The sequence below is a fragment of the Corythoichthys intestinalis genome, chromosome 1 (assembly GCF_030265065.1).
Source record: "Corythoichthys intestinalis isolate RoL2023-P3 chromosome 1, ASM3026506v1, whole genome shotgun sequence".
Lineage (NCBI taxonomy): Eukaryota > Metazoa > Chordata > Actinopteri > Syngnathiformes > Syngnathidae > Corythoichthys > Corythoichthys intestinalis.
Genome location: NC_080395.1, coordinates 82,891,786 through 82,917,780, shown reverse-complemented (window position 1 = coordinate 82,917,780; position 25,995 = coordinate 82,891,786). Strand labels below are relative to the sequence as shown.

Here is a 25,995-nt window from a genome sequence, read left to right as displayed (position 1 = left end):
ATATCAACAAGTTCAATGAATGCTGACTCCAAGCGGCCGATGCATAACTGTGTTAGCTGTAAAATATTTCAAAGGATAAACTGTTATCAAATATCTAAGACACTTGCCTTTTTAATGTGGTGCCGGTGTAGACATAGAGTTCAAATACATATGGATAGATTTCTTAAGGCGAAGTCGGCGACATAAGGAACGTACGGCCATCTTGCGTCGGGGGACTCCTCTGGGCGGGCTCTGGGTTCTTTGCAATATTGGCAAACAGTTTATTGGTGCTTTACCGCCACCAATCGAGTGGAGTGTGCGTTCTGCTCTGTGGCTGGCCTCTACCACAGACAGAACAGAATAGAATACAATCAAGGGCGTAGGTTTGGTCTCAACATAGGCAGGGACGATATAAGAGCATAACCTGCATGTAAACGTTTTGCTGGGGACGGGACATTAATAAAACCAAACAGATTATTGAACTGGGGTCAGGGCTACATTTGTCACAAATATGAAACTAATAACTGATTTGCCAAATGATCTATGAAAAAAAAAACATCTGTATTTATTCATACTAACTTTCACGTGTGTCCCATCTGGTGACCCTCCGTTCGATTCAAACCTTTGTTTTTAAACAATTCTAAAGAAACATTTTGAAAACTTCCAGATTAAATGACTGGATTTTATTAGCAAATTTAAATTGCAATATAATAGGTGGGCGGGCGGGGGTGGGTGTAGGCGTGGGGTTGGTGATGCGTCCCCTCCTGCCATCCCTGAAGGCCGGTTGATGGGTGCGCGGGTGGCCCGGGGGACCACCCTGGGTCCCGGGGGGGAGACGATGGCTCCTTTGCTGGGCTGCGGGAGGAGGGATGGGCTGCGCATGGCCCCCCGCCCCCGCGCCCGCCCTCCCTCCCTCCCCGGGCTGGCTGGGTGGGGGCTGTGGCCCTGGGTTGGCGCCCGCGCGGCTTCTCCGCCCGTCTGCGTGGCTGTCGCGCGCCCGGTGGGGCCTGCGTGCTGCTGGATGTGGTAGGGCATTCTCGGGTCGGGGGTCCCGGTGCCGGGATTGGCCATGCGGCGGCGTAGGGTTGGTCGCCAACGGGCTTACTCATAAGAGATTCACACGATTACTGGGTTCTAGATCACAGAACTGATTTGTGTACACTCTACCCCTTTCAATCACTTAGCTTATAGGCTTATAGACACCCCCACCCCCATTCTCCTCTTTCACTGGCCAATAGGCCCCCACATGGTGTAAACCGGAAATACATCTCGCTGACGATAGCACCAGCATATTAGTAACTAGTTTAGATGTTCAATGTATTTCTAGTTGTTGTTTGTGTATGTGTTTCTTTTCCTTCTTCTCTTGTACCGGTATTTCTTTTCTTCTGTCCCCCCATAATCCCTTCCTGTTCGCTGCTTTGTCATAATAAAAAGGTATTTTGAATGATCACAATGGGAGTATGTCAGACTCTCAATGTGAAACATTAAAACTGTTCAGAATCTGGGCACTTAGACTTCCATTCTCTGTCAAACAGCTGAACAGGACAGGTTTAAAAAAATAATAATAATAAATAAATAAATAAATAAATAAATAAATAAATAAATAAATTGCAATATCCATCCATCCATCCATTATCTTCCGCTTGTTCCGGGGTCGGGTCGCGGGGGCAGCAGCTTTAACAGGGAAGCCCAGACTTCCCTCTCCCCAGCCACTTCAACCAGCTCCTCCGGCGGGATCCCAAGGCGTTCCCAGGCCAGCCGAGAGACATAGTCTCTCCAGCGTGTCCTGGGTCGTCCCCGGGGCCTCCCGCCGGTGGGACATGCCCGGAACACCTCTCCAGGGAGGCGTCCGGGAGGCATCCGAACCAGATGCCCGAGCCACCTCAGCTGGCTCCTCTCTACGCGGAGGAGTAGCGGCTCGACGCCGAGTCCCTCCCGGATGACCGAGCTTCTCACCCTATCTCTAAGGGAGAGCCCGGACACCCTGCGGAGGAAACTCATTTCGGCCGCTTGTATCCGGGATCTTGTTCTTTCGGTCACGACCCAAAGCTCGTGACCATAGGTGAGGGTAGGAACGTAGATCGACTGGTAAATCGAGAGCTTTGCCTTTCGGCTCAGCTCCTTCTTCACCACTACGGACCGGTGCAGAGTCCGCATTACTGCAGACGCCGCACCGATTCGCCTGTCGATCTCCCGCTCCCTCCTACCGTCACTCGTGAACAAGACCCCAAGATACTTGAACTCCTCCACTTGGGGCAGGATCTCATCCCCGACCCGGAGAGGGCACTCCACCCTTTTCCGACTGAGGACCATGGTCTCGGATTTGGAGGTGCTGATCTTCATCCCAACCGCTTCACACTCAGCTGCGGACCGCTCCAGTGAGAGTTGGAGGTCACGGCTTGATGAAGCCAACAGCACTAAATCATCTGCAAAAAGCAGAGATTCAATGCTGAGGTCACCAAACCGGACCCCCTCAACGCTTTGGCTGCGCCTAGAAATTCTGTCCATAAAAATTATGAACAAAATCGGTGACAAAGGGCAGCCTTGGCGGAGTCCAACCCTCACTGGGAACAAATTCGACTTACTGCCGGCAATGCGGACCAGACCGGTCGTACAGGGACCGAACAGCCCTTACCAAGGGGCTCGGTACCCCGTACTCCCGGAGCACCCTCCACAGGATTCCCCTAGGCACACGGTCGAACACCTTCTCCAAATCCACAAAACACATGTAGACTGGTTGGGCGAACTCCCATGCACCCTCGAGGACCCTGCTGAGGGTGTAGAGCCGGTCCACTGTTCCACGGCTGGGACGAAAACCACACTGCTCCTCCTGAATCCGAGATTCGACTTCCCGACGGACCCTCCTCTCCAGTACCCCTGAATAGACTTTACCGGGGAGGCTGAGGAGTGTGATTCCTCTATAATTGGAACACACCCTCCGGACCCCCTTTTTAAAAAGGGGGACCACCACCCCGGTCTGCCAATCCAGAGGCACTGTCCCCGATGTCCACGCGATGTTGTAGAGGCGTGTCAGCCATGACAGCCCTACAACATCCAGAGCCTTTAGGAACTCCGGGCGGATCTCATCCACCCCCGGGGCCTTGCCACCGAGGAGCTTACCAACCGCCTCAGTGACTTCAACCCCAGAGATCGAAGAGCCCACCTCAGAGTCCCCAGACTCTGCTTCCTCAAAGGAAGGCGTGTCGGTGGAATTGAGGAGGGCTTCGAAGTATTCTCTCCACCGACTCACGACGTCTCGAGTCGAGGTCAGCAGTACACCATCTTCACTATACACAGTGTTAATAGTGCACTGCTTTCCTCTCCTCAGACGCCGGATGGTGGACCAGAATTTCCTCGAAGCCGTCCGGAAGTCGTTTTCCATGGCCTCACCGAACTCCTCCCATGTCCGAGTTTTTGCCTCGGCGACTGCCGAGGCCGCAGTCCGCTTGGCCAGCCGGTACCTGTCAGCTGCCTCCGGAGTACCACAGGCCAAAAAGGCCCGATAGGCCTCCTTCTTCAGCTTGACGGCATCCCTTACCGCTGGTGTCCACCAGCGGGTTCGGGGATTGCCGCCACGACAGGCACCAACCACATTACGGCCACAGCTCTGATCGGCCGCCTCAACAATGGAGGTGCGGAACATGGCCCACTCGGACTCAATGTCCCCCACCTCCCCCGGGACAAGGGAGAAGTTCTGCCGGAGGTGGGTGTTGAAACTCTTTCTGACAGGGGATTCTGCCAGACGTTCCCAGCAGACCCTCACAATACATTTGGGCCTGCCAGGTCTGGCCAGCATCTTCCCCCGCCATCGGAGCCAACACACCACCAGGTGGTGATCGGTTGACAGCTCCGCCCCTCTCTTCACCCGAGTGTCCAAAACATGCGGCCGCAAGTCCGATGACACGATTACGAAGTCGATCATCGAACTGCGGCCTAGGGTGTCCTGGTGCCAGGTGCACATATGGACACCCTTATGTTTGAACATGGTGTTCGTTATAGACAAACCGTGACGAGCACAGAAGTCCAATAACAGAACACCACTCGGGTTCTGATCGGGGGGGCCGTTCCTCCCAATCACGCCCCTCCAGGTCTCACTGTCATTGCCCACGTGAGCGTTGAAGTCCCCCAGTCGAACGAGGGAGTCCCCAGAGGGGGCGCTCTCTAGCACACCCTCCAAGGACTCCAAAAAGGGTGGGTATTCTGAACTGCTGTTCGGTGCATAAGCGCAAACAACAGTTAGAACCCGTCCCCCCACCCGAAGGCGGAGGGAGGCTACCCTCTCGTCTACCGGGGTAAACCCCAACGTACAGGCGCCAAGCCGGGGGGCAATAAGTATGCCCACACCTGCCCGGCGCCTCTCACCATGGGCAACTCCAGAGTGGAAGAGAGTCCAACCCCTCTCGAGAGGATTGGTACCAGAACCCAAGCTGTGTGTGGAGGAGAGTCCGACTATATCTAGTCGGAACTTCTCTGCCTCACACACCAGCTCAGGCTCCTTCCCTGCCAGAGAGGTGACATTCCATGTCCCAAGAGTTAGCTTCAGCAGCTGGGGGTCGGACCGCCAAGGCCCCGCCTTTGGCTGCCGCCCAACTCCCTACGCACCCGACCCCTTTGGCCCCTCCCACAGGTGGTGAGCCCATGGGAAGGGGAACCCACGTTGCCTTTTCGGGCTGAGCCCGGCCGGGCCCCATGGGGACAGGCCCGGCCACCAGACGCTTGCCTTCGAGCCCCACCTCCAGGCCTGGCTCCAGAGGGGGGCACCGGTAACCCGCGTCCGGGCAAGGGAAACTGGGGTTCATTAATGTTGCTCATCATAAGGGGTCTTTTTGAGCCATACTTTGTCTGGCCTCTCACCTAGGACCTGTTTGCCATGGGTGACCCTACCAGGGGCTTTCAAGCCCCAGACAACATAGCTCCTAGGATCATTGAGACACGCAAACCCCTCCACCACGATAAGGTGATGACTCATGGGGGGTAAATTGCAATATTTGAATATAAATTATATCAACATGCACAATAAATACAAACTATCCAGGAATGCAAAATATAAACATTTGTCTTAATGCAGCTTAACTGTAGAAAGAAATTAAATATAACTGAAAAAACGTATTAGTCAGGGAATAAAAAAAGTAAATAAAAATGGAGCCTTCTTTCAGGTAAAACGCTACTGCTTTTGTCCACAAGCACACCCAAAATCAATAAATATGATAGCTTTTTTTTTTTTTACCTTGATAATGATTAATGTATGATTATCTGTCAAAAATATCTGCGTAGGCATATATAAATATAAATATAAATATTGTAACAAAATAAATAAATACATTTTAAATAAATCCAAGTCATCAGCCAATCAAACGTATGTTTGGGGGGGCTAATGGACCGGTACATTCAGCAAGTGAAAAGGGGTAAATGTAAGTCCGAACATAATAAAAATACGTCACTTTAATAATGGTAGGGTCAATTATATCCTTACAACATGTAGGAAGACAATCTAAATTACCTATAGGGTAATTCAATATGAATGTGCCAAAATCATAACAAAACATGTCAAAAATGAAAAAAACATTACAAAACTCTTGCTTGGACACATGTGTTGAACATCATTTCAAGTTTTATAAGTGCTCAAACGACTACTTACAAGTACTCAGTGTGGCCATGTACATAAACATGAATGTATGCCATGACATGTGTTTGCCACAGGATGGCAGTAAATACACATTTTTGAGAAAGCCATCGAGCCAAAATAGTTTGTAAAACTTGAAATGATGTTCAACACACGTGTCCAAGCTAGAGTTTTGAAATGTTTTTCATTTTTGACATGTGTTATGATTTTGGCACATTCGTTTTGAATCACCCTATAGTGCAAATAAGGATGCTTAAAAGTTGGTGGGGGCAATTTGAGCATCCTGGAAAGTTGGTAGTGTTATCTCCCTACCGTCCCTATCCAAACCTACGCCCTTGAATAGAATAGAATAGAATAGAATAGAATAGAATAGAATAGAATAGAATAGAATAGAATAGAATAGAATAGAATAGAATTATTGCTTCATGTTGTTGTTGTTTTTTGCATCCAAGCATGTCGCTTTTCTTCATTCATTCATTCATTCATTCATTCATTCATTCATTTTTTGAACCGCTTACCTCACAAGGATCGCGTGGGTGCTGGAGCCTATCCCAGTTAACGATGGGCATTAGGCGCTGTATACAATGAATCGGTTGCCAGCCAGTTGTAGGACCTAAGGAGATGAACAACCGTTCACCTACACACTCATACCTAGGGGCAATTTAGAGCAGGGGTCGGAAACCTAGGCTGGCTGGATTTTTGGGGGGATTTTATGGGTGAAACATGTTAATATAACAAAGGTCGCGATGCAGAAATTGCAGACATCGAGGAGTGGTCGAGATTTTCTTTTTCATACATTTACCCTTTTAAACGTTTTCAATTTTTCTTTGTTTCGATCGATTATTTATCATCTAACATATCGGAGAAAATGTGACAGTAACAAAAATAAATACAATTAAGCAATAGTTATGAGGTAGATATCTGTGACTTTTTTACAGACACCATTTATTTAAATGTGACATAATTTGTTTAAAAGTTAAGAATATGCGAGTGTATAACTTTTTAAAGTCGTTTTCCTTTTAAAAACCAAATATTAGACATTGTTTAATGATTCAAAGCCAATAATGACAGGCATTTCCAACAATAGATATAATTACTTACCTTCTTGTTATGGCTGGCTTGAAACAAAAGCGGTCGCGCGACATCTGTAAACGGGGGTTTCCAGGGTACAACAGACAAATACTGTACCAATACCAATACTGTATTGTTTCATCAAACACAACAGTTCTTTTGTCTGAAAATACAGATGTTTATTTTAAAGCGGGGTGCAAGAGCAGCAACTGCTTTTTCAGACTTGTATGTGTTTTCCACCATGTATTTATATTAGGGCTGTCAAACGATTAAAATTTTTAATCGAGGTAATTACAGCTTAAAAATTAATTAATCGTAATTAATCGCAATTCAAACCATCTATAGAATATGCCATATTTTTCTGTAAATTATATATATATTAGGGCTGTCAAACGACTAAAATTTTTAATCGAGTTAATTACAGTTTAAAAATTAATTAATCGTAATTAATCGCAATTAATCGCAATTCAAACCATCTATAAAATATCCCATATTTTTCTGTAAATTATTGTTGGAACGGAAAGATAAGACACAAGACGGATATATACATTCAACATACAGTACATAAGGACTGTATTTGTTTATTATAACAATAAATCAACAAGATAGCATTAACATTATTAACATTCTGTTAAAGCGATCCATGGATAGAGGGACTTGTAGTTCTTAAAAGAAAAATGTTAGTACAAGTTATAGAAATTTTATATTGAAACCCCTCTTAATGTTTTCGTTTTAATAAAACTTGTACAATTTTCAATCAAAAAATAAACTAGTAACCCGCCATTGTTGATGTCAATAATGTGAACGCGATAATTTTGACAGCCCTAATATATATATATATATATATATATATATATATATATATATATATATATATATATATATATATATATATATATATATATATATATATATATACAGTGCTGCTCGAAAGTTTGTTAACCCCACAGCGATGGTCAGATTTTTTGTAAAAAAAAACTAAAATAACCTTATTAAATGTTAAGTTATACCCAAATCCACAATACTGACATTCCAAATAATGGACTGAAACAAAAGAAATAGTTATATTGTCATTCTTTATTTAACAAAAGTGGTTGATTTAAGAAAAACTCAGATATCATGTGTGCAAAAGTATGTGAACCCCTTCAGTTAATAGGATATTGCGCCTCCTTTTGCAGAGATTACCTCAACCAAACGGTTTCTGTAGTGACTAATCAGCCTCTCACATCTACTTTGGGGGATTTTTGCCCATTCTTCCTTGCAGAACGCAGTCAGTTGAGAGAGGTTTGATGGGCGTCTGGCATGAACTGCTCGCTTCAGGTCCCGCCACAGCATTTCAATGGGATTTAGGTCAGGACTTTGACTGGGCCAGTCCAGAACACGAATCTTCTTCTTTTTCAGCCATTCCTTGGTTGTATTGCTGGAATGCTTTGGATCATTATCATGTTGCATGATCCACCTTCTGCCAAGCTTTAACTTCAAAACAGATGGCGTCAGGTTATGTTCTAGGATTTGACAATATTCCTCAGAATTCATGATTCCCTGGACTATGTGGAGTTGTCCAGGTCCTGAGGATGAAAAGCAAGCCCAGATCTTGACATTCCCACCTCCATGCTTCACTGTTGGGAGAAGGTTCTTTTGGTGGTATGCAGTGTTGACTTTTCGCCAGACATGGCGGTTTTGGTTGTGACCAAACAGTTCAATTTTGCACCTACATCAGTTGATGAAAACTCTTTTTAATTTAGTCTCGACAACACAACTGTTAAAAAAACAAAAAAAAAACTACTGAATTGATTGATTAGGAAATCAGGTTGAAATAATAGAAAATTCCAAAATGTTGAGGGGGTTCACAAACTTTTGAGCAGCACTGTATATATGTATATATATGTATATATATTGAAGTCAGTATACATCTCGCCTAACGCAATCTTCTGATATGCTTGCAAGCATGATAGATAGTTTTGCCTCAGATAATCATGGACTTTAACTGCCAACAATAATCATGGACTTTTAACTGCCAACCAGCAGGGCTCACGACCTATTTTGCATGATCAATTAATCACCAAACAGACACACCTCCTTTTAAGCAACGCTGAGCTCTCTGTTCGGCGTGCATTTTCTCTATACACAGCTTTGCTCTATCATTGAATGCACCCAGAAATTTCTGAAATTAAAACTGCGCAGTAATGATCTCTTGCCTCCAGTCCACGGTTCGGTTCATTTTCGGTACAGTAAGAAAACAAAATGCAAAATATAAAAGTGCTAGTTGTTTATTACACACCTTTGTGCATTCAACAATAGGATTATTAGCCTATAGAAAGCTAGAATTCTGCTCAAAAAGTAGCAGCTATTTAAAGATAATAATCCAACAACAATTTGCCTTTCAGACCCCGCGTATTGGTCAGCTTGCTTTCTGAAAGAAATAAGAAAAAAGAAGTCCTGTGCTAAAGAGAAAAGCAATCCCAATGACAAAGATTTTAACATGTATTTTACAAATTAAATGCCTCAATGAATCATTTTTTCCCCTTATGAACGGTTTTCAAAAGCTTTATTGGTGGATTTTCTCAAGTTAAAGCGCCACACAGAAATTAAAGGGCAACTGAAGACCTTTCCGGATTTTGGTGTAATTTTACGAATATAAACTTTGGACGAGTTCGTCAAAAACACCATGACACTATCAACACGTAATTGCAAGGACAATTCGCGTTTTTTTTTTTGTTTTTTTGCACTCCGTTAATGTTCCCTTCGCAAACCCGGAAGTGTGACGTAGATTCCCCGATGCAACAGAGAAGACTATCCACAGCTATCATAGCAGCAACAACAATGTCCGTGATATTTCCACCAAAGGTAACCATTCAGGATCGCTCTTTCGTGACGCTACCGATGGCAAAGGTTCCCAGGAAAGATTAACTACAATTAATCCCTACATGTTTGAACCTGAGGTGTCAGATGACGACGATTTCCTTGACACAGCAGATGTCGTCATGATGCCAATTGACAGCTCGACACTTCACGAACGGGAGAGTGAGTGGTAAGCCTAAGTCCAGCATTGTGATTTTTTTATTTGAGAGAATGCGATGACATGGTTGTATATTTTTCTATGCTCTCCACATAGCTAAAACTGGATATTAGGTAATGGGACAGCTCCTACCGATCTAAATATGGTAAAACTAGCCCAAATGTGGCTAAATGAATGATATGTTATTGATTTTTCAAAATAAATGACAAAACGATTTTATTTTCCAGGTGTTGCTGTAAACCGTCAAGTAATTACCCTTCCAAAAGTATGCCTGTGTTGTCAGGAGAACCCAGACATGAGAGCCAAACTTGAGGAGGCTGAAGCACTGACAGGGGCATGAATTACATTAAAAAAACAAAACCATAAATTGTAAACACCATTGACATATTTTGTTGACTGTTTAATGTATTCTATTGGTATATAATATATTGTAATTATATTACATTCTGAAACACATTCAATAGGCCACAATAATAAATGATACCAGATTTATGTTGAATCAGCATCAGCTTTCGCTGTCAGATTGTAACACAACATCGAAAGCTAAGTTATACCTAGCACACAATGGCACACATCAAAAAACATACATTTAGTAAGCAACACAAAGTTAGGATAGCAACGGACTAGCGCAACATTGAAAAATGATAATGACAGTGGGAAATATGTATTTACTCTTTTCTGTAGCATTAAGTGTTCTCTATACAAAGATAAATCATTATTAAAATATGAAGGTAACTAGATTTTTCTTTTAAAAATGTGTACAGTATATACTGTATAAATAGTTTATGATTTCATGTCATCAAAATTTGCTACATTTATTTCTCCTAAGTCATCATCATCTGGTGTCGCAGACGGAAGAAATTCAGCATCTGGCAGGCCTCATAGGATCTCTTCAGTCGTCATCGCTGGACACCGCATCACTTGGGTCATCATATGACTCGACCCACTCTCTGTTGGTTTTGGGAAACTGGGTGGCGACTGACTTGCAACGCTTTTTTCATCGTGTTGAGGGTTTCCGCCGCTTAATTTTTTATGTTTGGCAAATCACAGCAGCATGAAAATATTGGATGGATCCTAATTTTAATTTATTAATTTTTAATAATAATTTCTTGGTGAGCAAATAATAATGCCCCAGTCAAATCAGCATCTATTTGATGCTATTGTTCCTTCTTCTTCAAAAAAAAAAAAAGTCGCGCTTCAACAAACAGGCAGTAGGAGTCCCCCTCGTTTATCAACAGAAGTGCATCAAATTTTAGAATCATAAAAGCCAGTAAAGGTCTCTTCTAACGTTTTTGTAAAACCAATGTTGCATTGTTGTAGGTTTTCAAAGCTGTCGTCGCTGAAATGATAAAAACAATGAGCCGATTGGGAACCTGTATGCATGCTCACAAAAACGGTCCAAACCTTTGCAGGAGAAGTTTTATGGGACCACTCATAAAGTCTCGAGTCTTCCTGTGAGCAATTCATCGCTACACATCGCGATGGCATGACGAATCTCGCGAGTAAAACCCAGAAAATGTATGCAATATATGGCAAGGATAGCGTGGTGCTATATTTCCGTGTTCAGAGTGGTGGCGAAGCTTCCTGGAAGTTACGTCATCAGGTAGCGGTCGGCAGGGCGGCGCGTCCCCCGTTGCTATGGTGTTGCTATGGCCATAACTCGAAAACTAAGCAGTCAATTATTATTATTATTATTATTTATGTGACTTTTTGAGACAGCGAATAATGCATTTAATACAATTCAACTGAGTAAAACACTCAAAAGCGAAATCCGAAAAGCTCTTCAGTTGCCCTTTAATAAATTTAATTTTGTAAGCAGGATCTGTATTATTATTATTTAATTACAGGTGTTTCAGCTCATTTCGATTTATTTTATTTAAATGGGCTATTATTTATTTTATTATGCGTTTGTATTTTACAAATGTGATTTAGTATTCATTTATATTGTATGTTTTATGTTGAATAACTTTAGTTCCTATGTGAATATTAGTTCCTACTTGGTTTGTTGTGGTAGGAGGTTTTGTATTGAACACAGGGCCGTGTTGGTTATTATTTTAGCACAGAAGACAACTGTAAATGAACAAAGACAAGTCAACTGTGCCCCGATCTACCACTCAAGAGATCTGATGGACTCAAAAAGTGGGTTACGATGGCATTTTAGTTTGAAAATCGACCGGTGTTCGGCCATTCCTTACTATGCGGCGAAACGTCCTACACAATGCTCAGCGCGCTTGCGCAAGCATCCGCACGCATGCGCACATCGGTTAGAAGTGGCGAGTACTCACTATTTTTGTTTTTATTTAGTTTTTTAGAACCTTTTTACTGCCTCAAAGATACTTTTTGCATGTATTACCCTCTAATACTTTTCACCATTGTGTTTTTTTTTTGTGTTAGCTTTGAAGCAGTTGACCACATTAGTCACGTAGCGAATTTAAACCATCCTTATTTGATATAACTACATTTAAGTATTTTCTTCAGGCATTTTTTTTGTATGTTATGCCTGTATGCATCTAAACAAAACAAGTTTAGAGCGCACGGTAGTAGGCCTGTCGCGATAACAAATTTTAGTGGGCGATAAATTATCTCATAAATTATTGTGATATGCGATATTATTGCGGTACCCCCCCCCAAAAAATATTTTTTTTGCGTTTATTTATTTATTGTCATCATCATCGGTATCATTGACAGTTGCAAGATGTGATATGAGTAACCCGATAAAACCGAAGAAAAGACAAGGGCTGACGAGAGAAGCATATGCTTATCAAGTCCCGTCCCCTTTTAACTGATTTACAATAACAATATAGAATACAGGGAATACAGTATATATTGATAGATCAATTACACCCAATTAAATAAATAATAAATGTTTACTTTTAAATTAAAAAATACCTTTTAAGAAATCACAACTAAAAACAATAGACCATGCCTCTTTCAAGTAAAAGACAACAATATTAATACCGCACAGAAACACATAATGAATAAAATGTCTTTTTTCAAGAAAAGATAAAATTGCACTTAATAACAAGCATTTAGGCACATAGGTATAAAGTTGCAGTCACTGTAATTGCACTTCAACAACAACAGAGAAAAATAGACTAAGTAGCAACAACCAAAAATTTGTCTCCCAAAGGTATCAAATATCATTAAACAGAGGTAAAACGGTCTCACTTCTTCAACAATGAAGCTGACTTCACTTTCCGTGAGGGAACGCTATTTTGCGCGGTGTCGTCTGTATTTCTCACATTAAGCGAATACCTCTAATTGTCAATTAAAGCAAGGAGGAGGCTCTGCTTGTTACGATGCAGTTTTCAAACTAAGCAGTGAAAACTGGAGAGGATGATAGTGTTTCAAATGATCATGTAGATTTATTCTGTTGGCCATCTTTGTTGAAACAACCTCCAGAAACATTTTGCAGACTGGTTCGTCCTCTTCCTCATTCCGCTCGCTCATTGCTGTGCGCCGACAGTGCACTCGGCCCAGCCTCCATCCATTAAATGACGGTCACTCAAACTCAAATGTATAAAACGAACATACCCAGAAGTTAATAAAACAGAGTGGCACAAGGAAGCTGAACTTTAAACAGCGCTGTCAAGCACGTCTGCCACACATCAGCGGCAACCGCGTGCTTCACGTGCGCACACGCGCGCACGTGCACGCGAGGCGATAAATCGCAGCAGGAAAATTACCGTCATCATTTTTATATACCGCGCGATTACTGGAATTATTGCATATAGCGACAGGTTTACGCGGTAGTACTTTGGGTGTCAAATTCGACTAAAGTAGGACGTTTCGCCGATGTAGAAGATTTTGGCAGAACACCAGATCCACCGTATTTTTACACGAGTGACTTCCGGTCTGTCCGGTCTGCTAGCTAGTATTATTGACGCAGGAGGGCCGCGTCTCGCGTCTGCCATTCTTTTCGCGTGCATGAGCCGCTTCTGGGACGCGTCTAACGGCCGCACTGCGACTGGTGTGCATTGGCTGATTGACTTTAACGGCCGCGTTTCACTGGGTTCCCGCAGCGGCCACGTTGTCGCGCCGTTGACATTTCTTAATGTCCTACCGTGTTGGTCCTCATTATAGTAGACAAGACGGAGTAAATATAATCTACACAAAGAAACTGTAACCTGATCGACTCACAGCCTCGAAAAGTAAGGGTTACATTACATCAGAAACTCGTTGGGTCCGTTCCGAACTGAGCACCAAGTACCGAAACGGTTCAATACAAATACATGTACCAATACACCCTTTATATATATATATATATATATATATATATATATATATATATATATATATATATATATATATATATATATATAAACGCATGGACTTTTGTATTTTTACGTGAGTACGTTTTTCATCAGATACTTATACTAGGGTGACCATATTTTGATTTCCAAAAAAGAGGAAACTCAGCCTGGCCTCAAGATACTTGAATTTTACGCGAAGTTCACACAAAGATGTCTATATCACTTTAAAATATTTAAAGTGTGCCCCCGCACTTCTCGAAGTTCACACAAAGATGTCTATATCACTTTAAAATATTTAAAGTGTGCCCCCGCACTCTGGATGGAAAAATGCAGTTTTAAAAAAAATAATAATAATAATGACTAAAATATACTTTATATATTATATATAATGCAGACCATGAAAATGTAGTCCAGTCAATACACATACACACAGTAGGCTATGTGCCAACTAAACATTTTTATAAATTACTATCACGACAATTGTCCTTGACAAACTGTTATTTCCATTCAATTGATATTCTCATTCAATGTTCTAGATTGCACACAAACAATAACCAAAGTAAACTGACAAACTATTCAACCAGCATGTTTCCAAACTTAGCAGTTCAAAACTACATTTCCCATAATGCCTAGCGTGTTTTAGCTTACTGATAGCTAGCTGAGGCAAAAATCAAACTTTGCTATAAAAGTTTACAATCATCGGCAGTGCAACGATTTGACACCAAACAGGATTTTACAGTCAAAGCTCCGACAGAAGTCAACAGTTGCCATTATATACGTATTTATCATTAAAAACTTAACAACTGGGCAGGCGTTGTGGCCAAATCGTCAACCCAGTAGATGGCGGTAATGCCTCAAAAACAAGAAGAACTACTCCTTCCCTCCCTTCTAGTAGGAGCCATGTCAACTGCTGCCACCCAGCGGCCGGAGAAATTCTCTTCAAATTGGTCCCGTGAAAAATCATAAAAGCCGGACATTTTTATGAATTTATAAAACCCGCCCGGACGACGAGGATACTCCGTGAAAGTAGGACTTGTCCGGGCAAAAGAGGACGTTTGGTCATCCTACTTATACTTTTACTTATACTTTTACTTAAGTTAAAAAAAGGAAGTACTTCATCCACCACTGTCCTTAATTGATTACATTTTTCGCTACTCTACCAACCTCTGGTGAGGTCTAGGTTATGTGCTTAAAGCATGAGGTCAGCTGACTACATGATAAAAATATAATGAATAACAGGGTTATTCCATCAACGATTTTTTCCCCCATGGTGGCACGTATCATACCCCTTTTACTGACCGTTCTGCAAGGAAAAGGGCTCGCGCAAGTGACAATGTGTTTTGTCCCACTGAGTTTGCTGTCGTTTGCAATCCAAGATGGTCGACCCGTAGCGCAAGCGCAGATCAATTTACCACCGAAATTAAACAGTGGAAGGAAAACGAACATCGGACCAAGATTTCAACAACTTTTTGGAGGAAATATGAACTATTTCGACGGAATCAAATCTGCACTTCTAGAGAAAGACCGGTACGTTGATCAATGTGATGTTTTTATTATTGTTCACAGTTTGCACATAACTATTCCTTTGGTGTCAAAGGGGGAAATGTATAAACATATACCCCGTTTGTGTCGTTGCACACTTTCCCTATAGTTGTGGCGAAAAGAAAAGGTCGAGCATTTTGGTTTATCGAGCCACTGAAAGGTCTCTTTTTATGTTCAGAATTTGTGTTTTCGGCTTGTACTTGAGCAATTGTGATTATTTTGTAACGGTGCATACAATTTTCAAGCATGTGGATGAGAGTGAAATGTTAAATTGACAGTGGTCTCCACCTCGAAAATATATATTTAAATGTTATTTAAAAAAAAAAAAAAAAAAAAGTTTTATTCGTGGGATGTTGAATGACTGGATGGATGACTGGTGAGGGCTTGGAAAGCAAACTACAGTGACACCAAGGTTTTGAAAATCTGTTGAAAAACCATAATGTAATGTTTTTTTCTGTCGATATTTAAATGAATTACCAGACCATTGAGTTGGTGTCAAGTGAAAGCTGGCCTCACCCGTGCACTTGCAAAATAACGGCTAAAAATATTACCTGTCTTTTTTTTTTTTTTTTTTCCCGCGATTTTCGCAAACACTTTGCTGCATTGTTAGCTGTCTGACAACGTTTATGGTCTTAAAATGTCCAAAATTATCCTAAAATTTCATAAAAGGTATTAAATACGACCGTGAAAGGTCTTAAAAATCTATTGACTTTACTTTCATTCAGAACACGCATAAACTCCTGTCTCGATTTTAAATGTTTTGATTTTTGGGGACACTGTAGCGTAACTACAGAGGAACAACTTCCTGTGCTGCCCTGTCAGAATTAATCGAACAGCACCAGTTATTGCTTCACTGCAGAAACACGGTTAAATCCCCTTGTTTTCAGTGTAAATCTACCCAATTTCTGGAAATAAGCTTGAGACTTTCTTAATGTGCGTACAACCAGATAAAAAAAAGTCTTAGATAGCATTATTATGTGATATAGAACCATATTTTGAGACGATTCAGCTATATACAACAATTTGGCAAAGAGCAGATGACGAGCAATTAGTCTTTTAATCCGCTGTTTAGTCACGCCTACCATTATAGCGCTCTAGCGTCACCAACAGGAGGATGACGATGGCAGGGTCATGGTTTCATCTGACTTAGAATTCAGCCCATTGAGGGGGATTTATTCAGAACGAGGAAAATGCGACAAAAAGCCGCAGAAATGTCATTGTTTTAGTCGCTCTACTCCAATATTTTTACAGGATATTCTTTTTATCAAAGTATTTTCCCCAATAGCTAAATAAATGGTATGATCATGACAAATAACATTCTTGTGCTAAATGGAAAATGAAATAATAAACATGCATTTATTCAGTACAACGTGGCAAAAATTACTCCATAATGGTCAAAACTGTCGACTTCACCTCCCGAACGATATTTCATGCCACTGTAGTTAGCCAGGCTTTTTTCATTTCCCTGCCCCGGCTTCGGAGAATGTAAACAAACCAAGAGACGTGACAGCTAGCCGACATGCTAACCCGAACCGAGTGATGTTTCAAAGTCTTCGAAGCGAAAAATCACACAAAACTAGCCCGGAACATTTCACATGGTGGCGGGGTTGTTGATTGTCTTCGCCGATCAGCAACCCGCCCGGCGGCGAGCGAGTTAGAGCTCATCGTTTCCCTGCTGCGGGCAGAGGGCTCGTTTGCGGGGAAGCAGCTGGACAATGACCGCCCGGCTGTGAAACAGCGGACTAGCTCTACACCCTCGGCAGGGTCCTCGAGGGTGCATGGGAGTTCGCCCAACCAGTCTACATGTGTTTTGTGGATTTGGAGAAGGCGTTCAACCGTGTGCCTCGGGGTATCCTGTGGGGGGTGCTCCGGGAGTATGGGGTACCGAGCCCCTTGGTAAGGGCTGTTCGGTCTCTGTACGACCGGTGTCAGAGTTTGGTCCGCATCGCCGGCAGTAAGTCAAATTCGTTCCCAGTGAGAGTTGTACTCCGCCAAGGCTGCCCTTTGTCACCGATTCTGTTCATCATTTTTATGGACAGAATTTCTAGGCGCAGCCTAAGCGTTGAGGGGTCCGGTTTGGTGACCTCAGCATTTAATCTCTGCTTTTTGCAGATGATGTAGTGCTGTTGGCATCATCAAGCCGTGACCTCCAACTCTCACTAGAGTGGTTCGCAGCTGAGTGTGAAGCGGTTGGGATGAAGATCAGTACCTCCAAATCCGATCCATGGTCCTCAGTCGGAAAAGGGTGGAATGCCCTCTCCGGGTCGGGGCCAAGTGGAGGAGTTTAAGTATCTTGGGGTCTTGTTCATGAGTGACGGTAGGAGGGAGCAGGAGATCAACAGGCGGATGGGTGCAGCGTTTGCAGTAATGCAGACTCTGCACCGGTCCGTAGTGGTGAAGAAGGAGCTGAGCCGAAAGGCAAAGCTCTCGATTTACCAGTCGATCTACGTTCCTACCCTCGCCGCCATCTTAAAGCAGTACATTTCTCAGCGCTAATAAGATTAACGTTTCTGTGACTCGCTCACGTACATAATGTTAGCCCTGCGGAGGCTAGGTTTCTATTAAGACCACTGTCGATGCATGGCTAACATGTCTTACATACAGGCTTTATTTAATCTGTGAAATATAGCGCTGTAGAGTGATGAGGGGGTAAAATAAAAATATGATAAAGCTAACTGTCAATTTTAGCTCAGTAGTCATTGCTGGATAAAACACCAAGTAGCACTGGCCCCTAATGTGCTCCAATACAGCAGGTATCATACTGTAACGTCGACAAAGAGTCACCCGCTTCGTTAGGTTGCAATTATTTCTTTTTTGGGAACTTGTGGAACGACAACAACAACCGGAAGGCACGTCTCTCGCTCTGCCGCACCTCCCTCCCTTCCTTCAGGAACACATGCATATATTCCCGCCATATTATAACCTGATATGTTACAATACATTTATTTTGAACACTGCAAAAACTCAAAATCCTATCAGTGGCCTATACTACGAACCGAGTTCAACCTCCCCAGAAGTAATCCAGTTTACCATCGGGTAACCGGAGTTGACAAAACCTGGTTGTCTAGTTTGTGGTCAATCGGTACTACGACGCTGATTATGAGGTTGATTAGTCGAACCTGTGTCAACCCAGTCAGAGTTACTGCGCGTTCACATAAAAGGGCGCGGTGACCAGAGTCAAACACTACTTGTGACGATGGCACGGGCACCTTACTTCACGGAGGAGGAATGCGCGATGATCATGCGGAATTATGAGGAATTAAAATCAACCCTCACCGCGAAATCCAACACCGCTTCGGCGAGTAGAGCGCAACGGGTCTGTTGACAGCGAATTTACAGATCGTGTGATTTGTGAATGCGTCAATATGCCAGTTTACTTATGTCCATGAAAAGAAATAAAGCCTGCTGTCAGGACAATAAAATAAGATTTGGTACATTAACAGTAAGAAATAATTGTCACGCATCACCACACGAAACAGGATGATTGTATGTTTAGTCCCCTTGACTGTACGAATACGTATGTTTTTTTTTTTTTTAGTTTGGGCCTAAAAAATCCAGCCCGACTCGACCCGAGTCCGATCAATAAACTTGATTTGCAGGCCCGAGCCCGACAAAAAAAAATTATGTTATATTTGTGAGGACTCAGGAGAAGAAGGAAATGCGGGGATGCCATGCGTTGTTGCGTAAATAAAAGCCCGTCTTTTGTAACGATTTTTCACAGTTAAACAAGACTGTAAGATGCATATTCAATAAACATGTATATCTTTTATATTTGTGCGTCTGTCCTATCAGTGGATTTGACATTTAATTTAATCTCCTCGAGTTGGCAGAAAAAAAACGCAAGTTTTCTCAATGTTTAAATAGTCTACATATTTCTATGATTATTATAAATGCATCAATTTGAAGCGTTTCCATACCCCACTCCGAATCGCACGGCATACAGTGTTCTTACGCAGATATTCAGCATCACCGATGGAATACATATATTGTCCCCTGGCGAAAGAGCGCACGGACAGGCACACACAATCTGCGCGGTTGTGAGGGCCTGACTCGGCGGGTTACATTAGTGACGTCTGCCTAGATCAGTTGGCACAGGTAAAGAATTCCCTCAGCTGAAAATCTATATCTTTCATGGAGAACATCTTCCGGGTACGCCAGCGGATTCTGGAGGTCCCGAAATACCCGTGCCCTCCGGAGAGAGCCCCTCACAATCCGCGCGCCAATGTCGTATGGGTCGTCCAAGTACTCTGTCATTGTCAGGAAGACACGTCCGCGGAGGAGTGCTGTTTAAATAGAGCGTGGTTAATTGGAATCCTGATGTTAAGCAAGATCTAACTCTGACACGACCAGGTTTGGCGTGTGGCATGTGTTGCCATGGCAACACTTCTCGGTTCCAACATATCCACCTTTCGTAGTCTCGCATAGCCGCGAACTTACGTCGCACGTGATAAAGTTACTCTCGAAGTTACCCTGCTCAGCCAGAAAACCGGCTTCGTAGTATAGGCCACAGGACTTACAGTTTAGACTAACTTAAAACTTAACTAGAAATTAAAAATGGCTTGACACAAATGGAAATTCAATTGAAACATGTGGGAAAAACACCTAACTTTTAAGTGATGTGTGTTATCAAGCGTAATGGCATTTTTAGGTAAGAAATGTATCTATTTTTTAAAAGATCCAAAAGTTTTTGGAGTGAAAGCAGTGAATTGGCCTTTTTTTTTCTAGTCACATCTGAGAGGCAATTGTTGGCTGTTTTCAACAATGTACATCGAAAATAAAGACATTGATTGACTGAAAATGGTTCAGTATTAAATGAAATGTCGTTTTCTAATGTATAGACCCCATTCACATTTTTCTCATATTTATAATTGCTCTTTACCTAAAAAATATTTTATCCGATTACTCGATTAATCGATAGGATTTTCAGTCGATTACTCGATTACTAAAATATTCGATAGCTGCAGCCCTAATTTGGTCAATACCAAAAGTTCATCTCAATACTTTGTTATGTACCCTTTGTTGGCAATAACGGAGGCCAAACGTTTTCTGTAACTATTCACAAACTTTTCACACACTATTGCTGGTATTTTGGCCCATTCCTCCATGCATCTCCTGTAGAGCAGTGATGTTTTGGGGCTGTCGTTGGGCAACACAGACTTTCAACTCCCTCCACAGATTTTCTATGGGGTTGAGATCTGGAAACTTGCTAGGCCACTCCAGGACCTTGAAATGCTTCTTACGAAGCCACTCCTTTTTTGCCCTGGCTGTGTGTTTGGGATCATTGTCATGCTGAAAGACCCAGCCACGTCTCATCTTCAATGCCCTTGGTGATGGAAGGAGATTTTCACTCAAAATCTCCCGATACATGGCTGCATTCATTATTTCCTTAACACAGATCAGTCGTCCTGGTCCATTTGCAGAAAAACAGCCCCAAAGCATGATGTTTCCACCCCCATGCTTCACAGTGGGTATGGTGTTCTTCGAATGCAATTCAGTATTCTTTCTCCTCCAAACACGAGAACCTGTGTTTCTACCAAAAAGTTCTATTTTGGTTTCATCTGACCATAACACATTCTCCCAGTCCTCTTCTGGAATAATCCAAATGCTCTCTAGCGAACCGCAGACGGGCCTGGACGTGTACTTTCTTCAGCAGGGGGATATGTCTGGCAGTGCAGGATTTGAGTCCCCGGTGGCGCATTGTGTTACTGATAGTAGCCTTTTTTTACTGTGGTCCCAGCTCTCTGTAGGTCATTCACTAGGTCCCCCCGTGTGGTTCTGGGATATTTGCTCACCGTTCTTGTTATCATTTTGACGCCACAGGGTGAGATCTTGCATGGAGCCCCAGATAGAGGGAGATTATCAGTGGTCTTGTACTGTATGTCTTCCATTTTCTAATAATTGCTCCAACAGTTGATATCTTTACACCAGGCTTTTTACCTATTGCAGATTCAGTCTTCCAAGCCTGATGCAGGTCTAAAATTTTGTCTTTGGTGTACTTCGACAGCTCTTTGGTCTTGGCCATAGTGGACTTTGGAGTGTGACTGACTGAGGTTGTGGACAGGTGTCTTTTATACCGATAATGAGTTAAAACAGGTGCCATTGATACAGGTAAGGATACAGGAGTCTCGTTAGAAGAAGTTAGACCTCTTTGACAGCCAGAAATCTTGCTTGTTTGTAGATAACCAAATACTTATTTTCCACTCTAATTTGGAAAGAAATTCTTTAAAAATCAAACAATGTGATTTTCTGTTTTTTTTTTTTCACATTCTGTCTCTCATGGTTGAGGTTTACCCATGTTGACAATTACAGGCCTCTCTAATCCTTTCAAGTAGGAGAACTTGCATAATTGGAGGTTGACTAAATACTTATTTGCGCCACTGTATGTGGGCTTCATAAGAGCAAATTGTAATATTTTTGCTTCAAGTAAGTGGAAGAATCTGACACATTCATCTGGAAACTAGTCTTTAACACTCAAAACAAAATGGAGAAAATTATTTGACTAGATTCATGAAAAATAATTGATCAAGACGTTACAAATTTGCAGTGTGCGCACGAGCAGTTGTGTATTGACAGCTTAGTTAGTATAGCAGTGGGAAAAAATTTAAACAGAACCGAATTACAGTACTTTTATCCATGGGTAAGTGGCCAACGGCCATCGGCTGCAGAGTTTACAAGTCTTGATTCACAACAGAGTAATAAAGAGAAATAAATTCATATACTTTGCAAGTAAGTCTTTTGTACTTTTTTTATGTGAGCTGGGTCTTAAACTGAATTCATTATGTCTTAAAAATCTTAAATTTGGCTTGTGGAAACTTGCAGAGACCCTGTGTTATATTAGTTTCATTTTGTTCACCACCAACCACCATCATTTTTGTCTCTAATGCACTTGGGGGCAGGAAAAAACAGTTGATATCATGCACCACTGCACTGAAAACTTACCTTCGCAAAAGCCACCCTCCATAGTTGTGTGTTGACAACGGAGCGTGTCAGTGATAGGGTTGCCAACCGTCCCGTGAAAAACTGAATCGTCCCGTATTCAGAAACAAAAATACACTTTGTCAAACCTACAAGGGACGCACTTTGTTCTGCATTTTCAATGAAACTGGAAAATAATGTCTGATTTGTAGAACAAACACATACTGGTAGGGTGCTTTTCAAGAATCTGCATGCAGGCGTATTCCCCTGCCTTTCTTGCTTTGTGACCTTTGAGCATACAACCCGATTTAAGTGGCACTACCGTGAAGTTGGCCCACCCATTAGAGGCAAATTTAAAGAAAATTTTGGGAAAAAAAATGTTTGTGCCGCTATCATAATTGAGATTAACAATTCTTTCTCAAAAATAGCGCAAACGCAGCACAAACAAATGGCACCCCTTCAGATTGAGATAAAAATTCGAGTGATGATGTGACTCGCAGCCCCCTGCTCCCTCTGTAACAAAACAAGATTTGACCAACAGAATGTGACAGCCGATGCTGACCAAAAGTGACGGGTTATAAAATAACGCCAGCAGGCCTCCCCGCACAGAGTGCACCAGTGGGCAACATTGGAGTAGTCTGTGAAATTGTCCAACCCGCGTCATTCCCTGGATATCTACATGCGTGAAAGGAATGATGCAGGTCAATCCCTCATCACCTTACACGGGAATTTAGCGGCATATGTTTGTGAAAGGGGCTTCAGAGTTATTTGGAATCTTTTTGGGACTTTTGAGACTGATCTCCTGTGTCCCCGATATAAGTTGAGTTCTCGGGAGAGGCAACTGAACATTGCAAAGCAGAAGGTTTTTGTGCATCTTATATTTTGTTCCTCATAAGCTACTGTCTTTGTGTTTAGGTTCACGAGTGACCGAAGTGGATGATGATCTCGTCACAATCAAATTCTACCCCATCATACACCTTCGTGTCCGATTAACCGCCGATTATGAACCACTCTCCGCAATTATCTGAGGAAAGCAAGTCCACAGGAGGTGAAGTACTGTGCAGGCTTGGTATGGAGTCGGATAGGAGGATTTGTTCCACAGAGAGTGTCGGGCTAGCCCCGAGCCCGAATAGAGAAACTTCCAGTTCCAGCCCTCCGCTTCTGCTTTCGCCGGGGCTTGGAGGCCTGGGAGCCTTGGGCATCATGGGCGAGGCCGCCGGGGCCGATTGGGAGAGCAGAGAAGAGCTGCGACTGCGAGAGCTGGAGGAAGCCCGGGCCAGAGCGGCTCAGATGGAGAAAACCATGCGCTGGTGGTCAGATTGCACTGCAAATTGGAGAGAGAAATGGAGCAAGGTACATCGTTGACAACCATATTATTAAGAAGTAGTACACTCAGTAGACTTGATGACTAATCTTTATCAAAATCTCCAAATGAAAAGAATATTATCTTGGCGTCTGAAACTTAAATAGGACTATTTTTACTTTAAAGTATTTGGGGGGGTAATGACTTGGGGGGGACTGACATTCTGGAATTTGGATTTTTCAGAAAATATCCCCAAATAGTACCATACGTGCAAAGATAGAATTCATTGTGAAGGGGTCGGATAGTCAAAGTTCTTATCGGTTCAAAATATTGATGTAGGTGACTATCGGTTGGGTGAAAAGCTCATTTAAAGATGCATTATTGCGTATGGCTTGAGCCGTGTCACATTTCCTGACCTTAACCTAAACATGTTGCGTGTTTCTGCAGCCTAAGTTCTCGCTTCGTTTCGACTGAGGACAAACTGTACTTGGTGGCTTTTGTTTTATTAATTTTATGGGGGGGCCAAGGGCGTAGGTTTGCATAGACACGGTAGGGACAAAACACTACCAACTTTTCAGGATGGTCAAATTGTCCCCACCAACTTTTAAGCAACCTTATTTGCATTGTGTTCAGTTATCTAGGTCATTTAGATATTCTGTAACGATAGAATTGACCCTACCATTATTAAGTGAATTATTTTCATTATTTTCAGATTAACCCCTTTTTCATTTACTGAATGTGCCAGTCCATGTTTTTTCCTCAAACGCACGTTTGATTGGCTGATGACTTGAGTTTGGCTGCTCTTGTGGACAAAGGCAGTAGTGATTTTCCTGAAGGAAGGCTCCATTTTTATTTTTTTATTTTTTTATTCCCTGATTAAGAAGTTTTTTTGTTGTATTACTTTAGACCAGGGGTGGGCAAACCGGTCCTCGAAGGCCGCAGTGGGTCCTGGTCTTTGTTCCAACTGACCCAGCACAGATAGTATAACCAGTGAGTTTTCAGCAGAAATGAGAAGCACCTGACTGCAATCAACTGATTGCACTTCTAAAACAGCAGATTGGTGAAAATGTGTCGTCTTAATGGGTTGCTACAAAAACCCGCACCCACTGCGGCCCTTTGTGGAATAGTTTGCCCACCCCTGCTTTAGACAGACAATTTTGAGTGGTATTAAGACAAATATTTTTATTTTTTTTTGCATTCCTGGATTCTGAAGAGATGATTAACTCATTCACTCCCAGCCATTTTCACCGGAGCAAGGCCCTTCGCTCCCGGCCATTTTACTGGATTTTGCCTGATTTTGCACGGCCCACAAAAAATTCTGTTCTATTGCTATATAAACATGGAACCCACCAAAAGAAAGATTAGACTCTCTTCTTTCAGCAGAAAAAAAAAGTAAGTTCATACGTTATTTCATTCTTTAGAAATCAGCATTAGAAAATAGCTTAGTTTGAGCATTTTTCCAATTTCTGATGAAAAAACGGAGAAAATGAGCTTTTTGTAAACGCAAAAATTTCAAACATAATTTTGACTTTAACACGGCTATTTTTTGCTTCAGTGTCATCCCAAACATCTGAATAATGTTTTCCTTTTACAAAATAACATGAACAACCAGCCAAATAGAGCTTTTCATAGCAAAGTAACAATTTATTCACACTTACCTAACTGAGAGATGACGTTTGGTGGCTGCGACAGCGGTTAAACTTTTCCCTCATTGCCGACTGTCTCGTAAAGATGGATTTTTTTAAAGTCTTTTTTTGTGGTGACCACTGTCTCGTTCACCAGGGGAACTTATGTTCCTGGGGGGGAACTGGTTTGGCCGTGCGCGTTTCCGTGCAGGACCCTCGAGCGTGCGGTGGACATGAGCAACAAGCTGCGGAGGGGCTCTGCTAGCTTCCCTAATAAAGTTGTACTGTTTGAATTGAGTTGTGGGCTCTTAACAAATGCACTACTGCCCTCCAGTGGCCAGTTTTACTGCTTTAAAATGCGTTTTGAGGCTTGTTTTTTGTTTTGGCGATAGATCGAAAGCTCTAGATGCTTCTTGTACAAAAAAACGCAAAAGACGTATAAATACGTAATCGGGACACTGAAGCATTTGGAAATAGAACGTATTTATACGGTTCTGGGAGCAAATGAGTTAACAAGTTTGTATTTCTTGTAGAGCTAAAACGAATACTCGAGCAACTCGAGTTTAAAAACTTATCCGAGTAATTTTATTCACCTCGAGTAATCGTTTCATTTTGACAGCTCTAAGCATCACGTTTTGCCCGGACTACTTTTAATGCGGGACAAC

The 25,995-nt window shown here is 42.4% G+C and overlaps 2 protein-coding genes across 8 annotated transcripts in view; one reads left to right on the top strand and one right to left on the bottom strand.

The window, feature by feature from the left end:
- Positions 1-234, bottom strand: part of LOC130920017 (gamma-taxilin-like) — an 86,754-nt gene extending 86,520 nt beyond the window's left edge. For both annotated transcript variants that reach the window (XM_057842770.1, XM_057842781.1), the window contains exon 1: positions 108-234. The gene's annotated coding sequence lies outside the window, so the exon portion shown is untranslated. The remainder of the gene's footprint in view (positions 1-107) is intronic.
- An 11,508-nt stretch (positions 235-11,742) lies between these two features.
- Positions 11,743-25,995, top strand: part of LOC130922688 (coiled-coil domain-containing protein 102A-like) — an 88,229-nt gene continuing 73,976 nt past the window's right edge. For 2 of the 6 annotated variants that reach the window (XM_057847622.1, XM_057847613.1), the window contains exons 1-2: positions 14,775-15,472; positions 23,318-23,755. In XM_057847622.1, the coding sequence (XP_057703605.1) occupies positions 23,405-23,755 (351 nt within the window). In that variant the 5' untranslated portion in view covers positions 14,775-15,472; positions 23,318-23,404. Of the gene's footprint in view, positions 11,832-14,769; positions 15,473-23,317; positions 23,756-25,995 lie in introns of those variants that run through there. The other 4 variants (XM_057847603.1, XM_057847640.1, XR_009064566.1 and 1 more) reach the window with 4 other exon arrangements.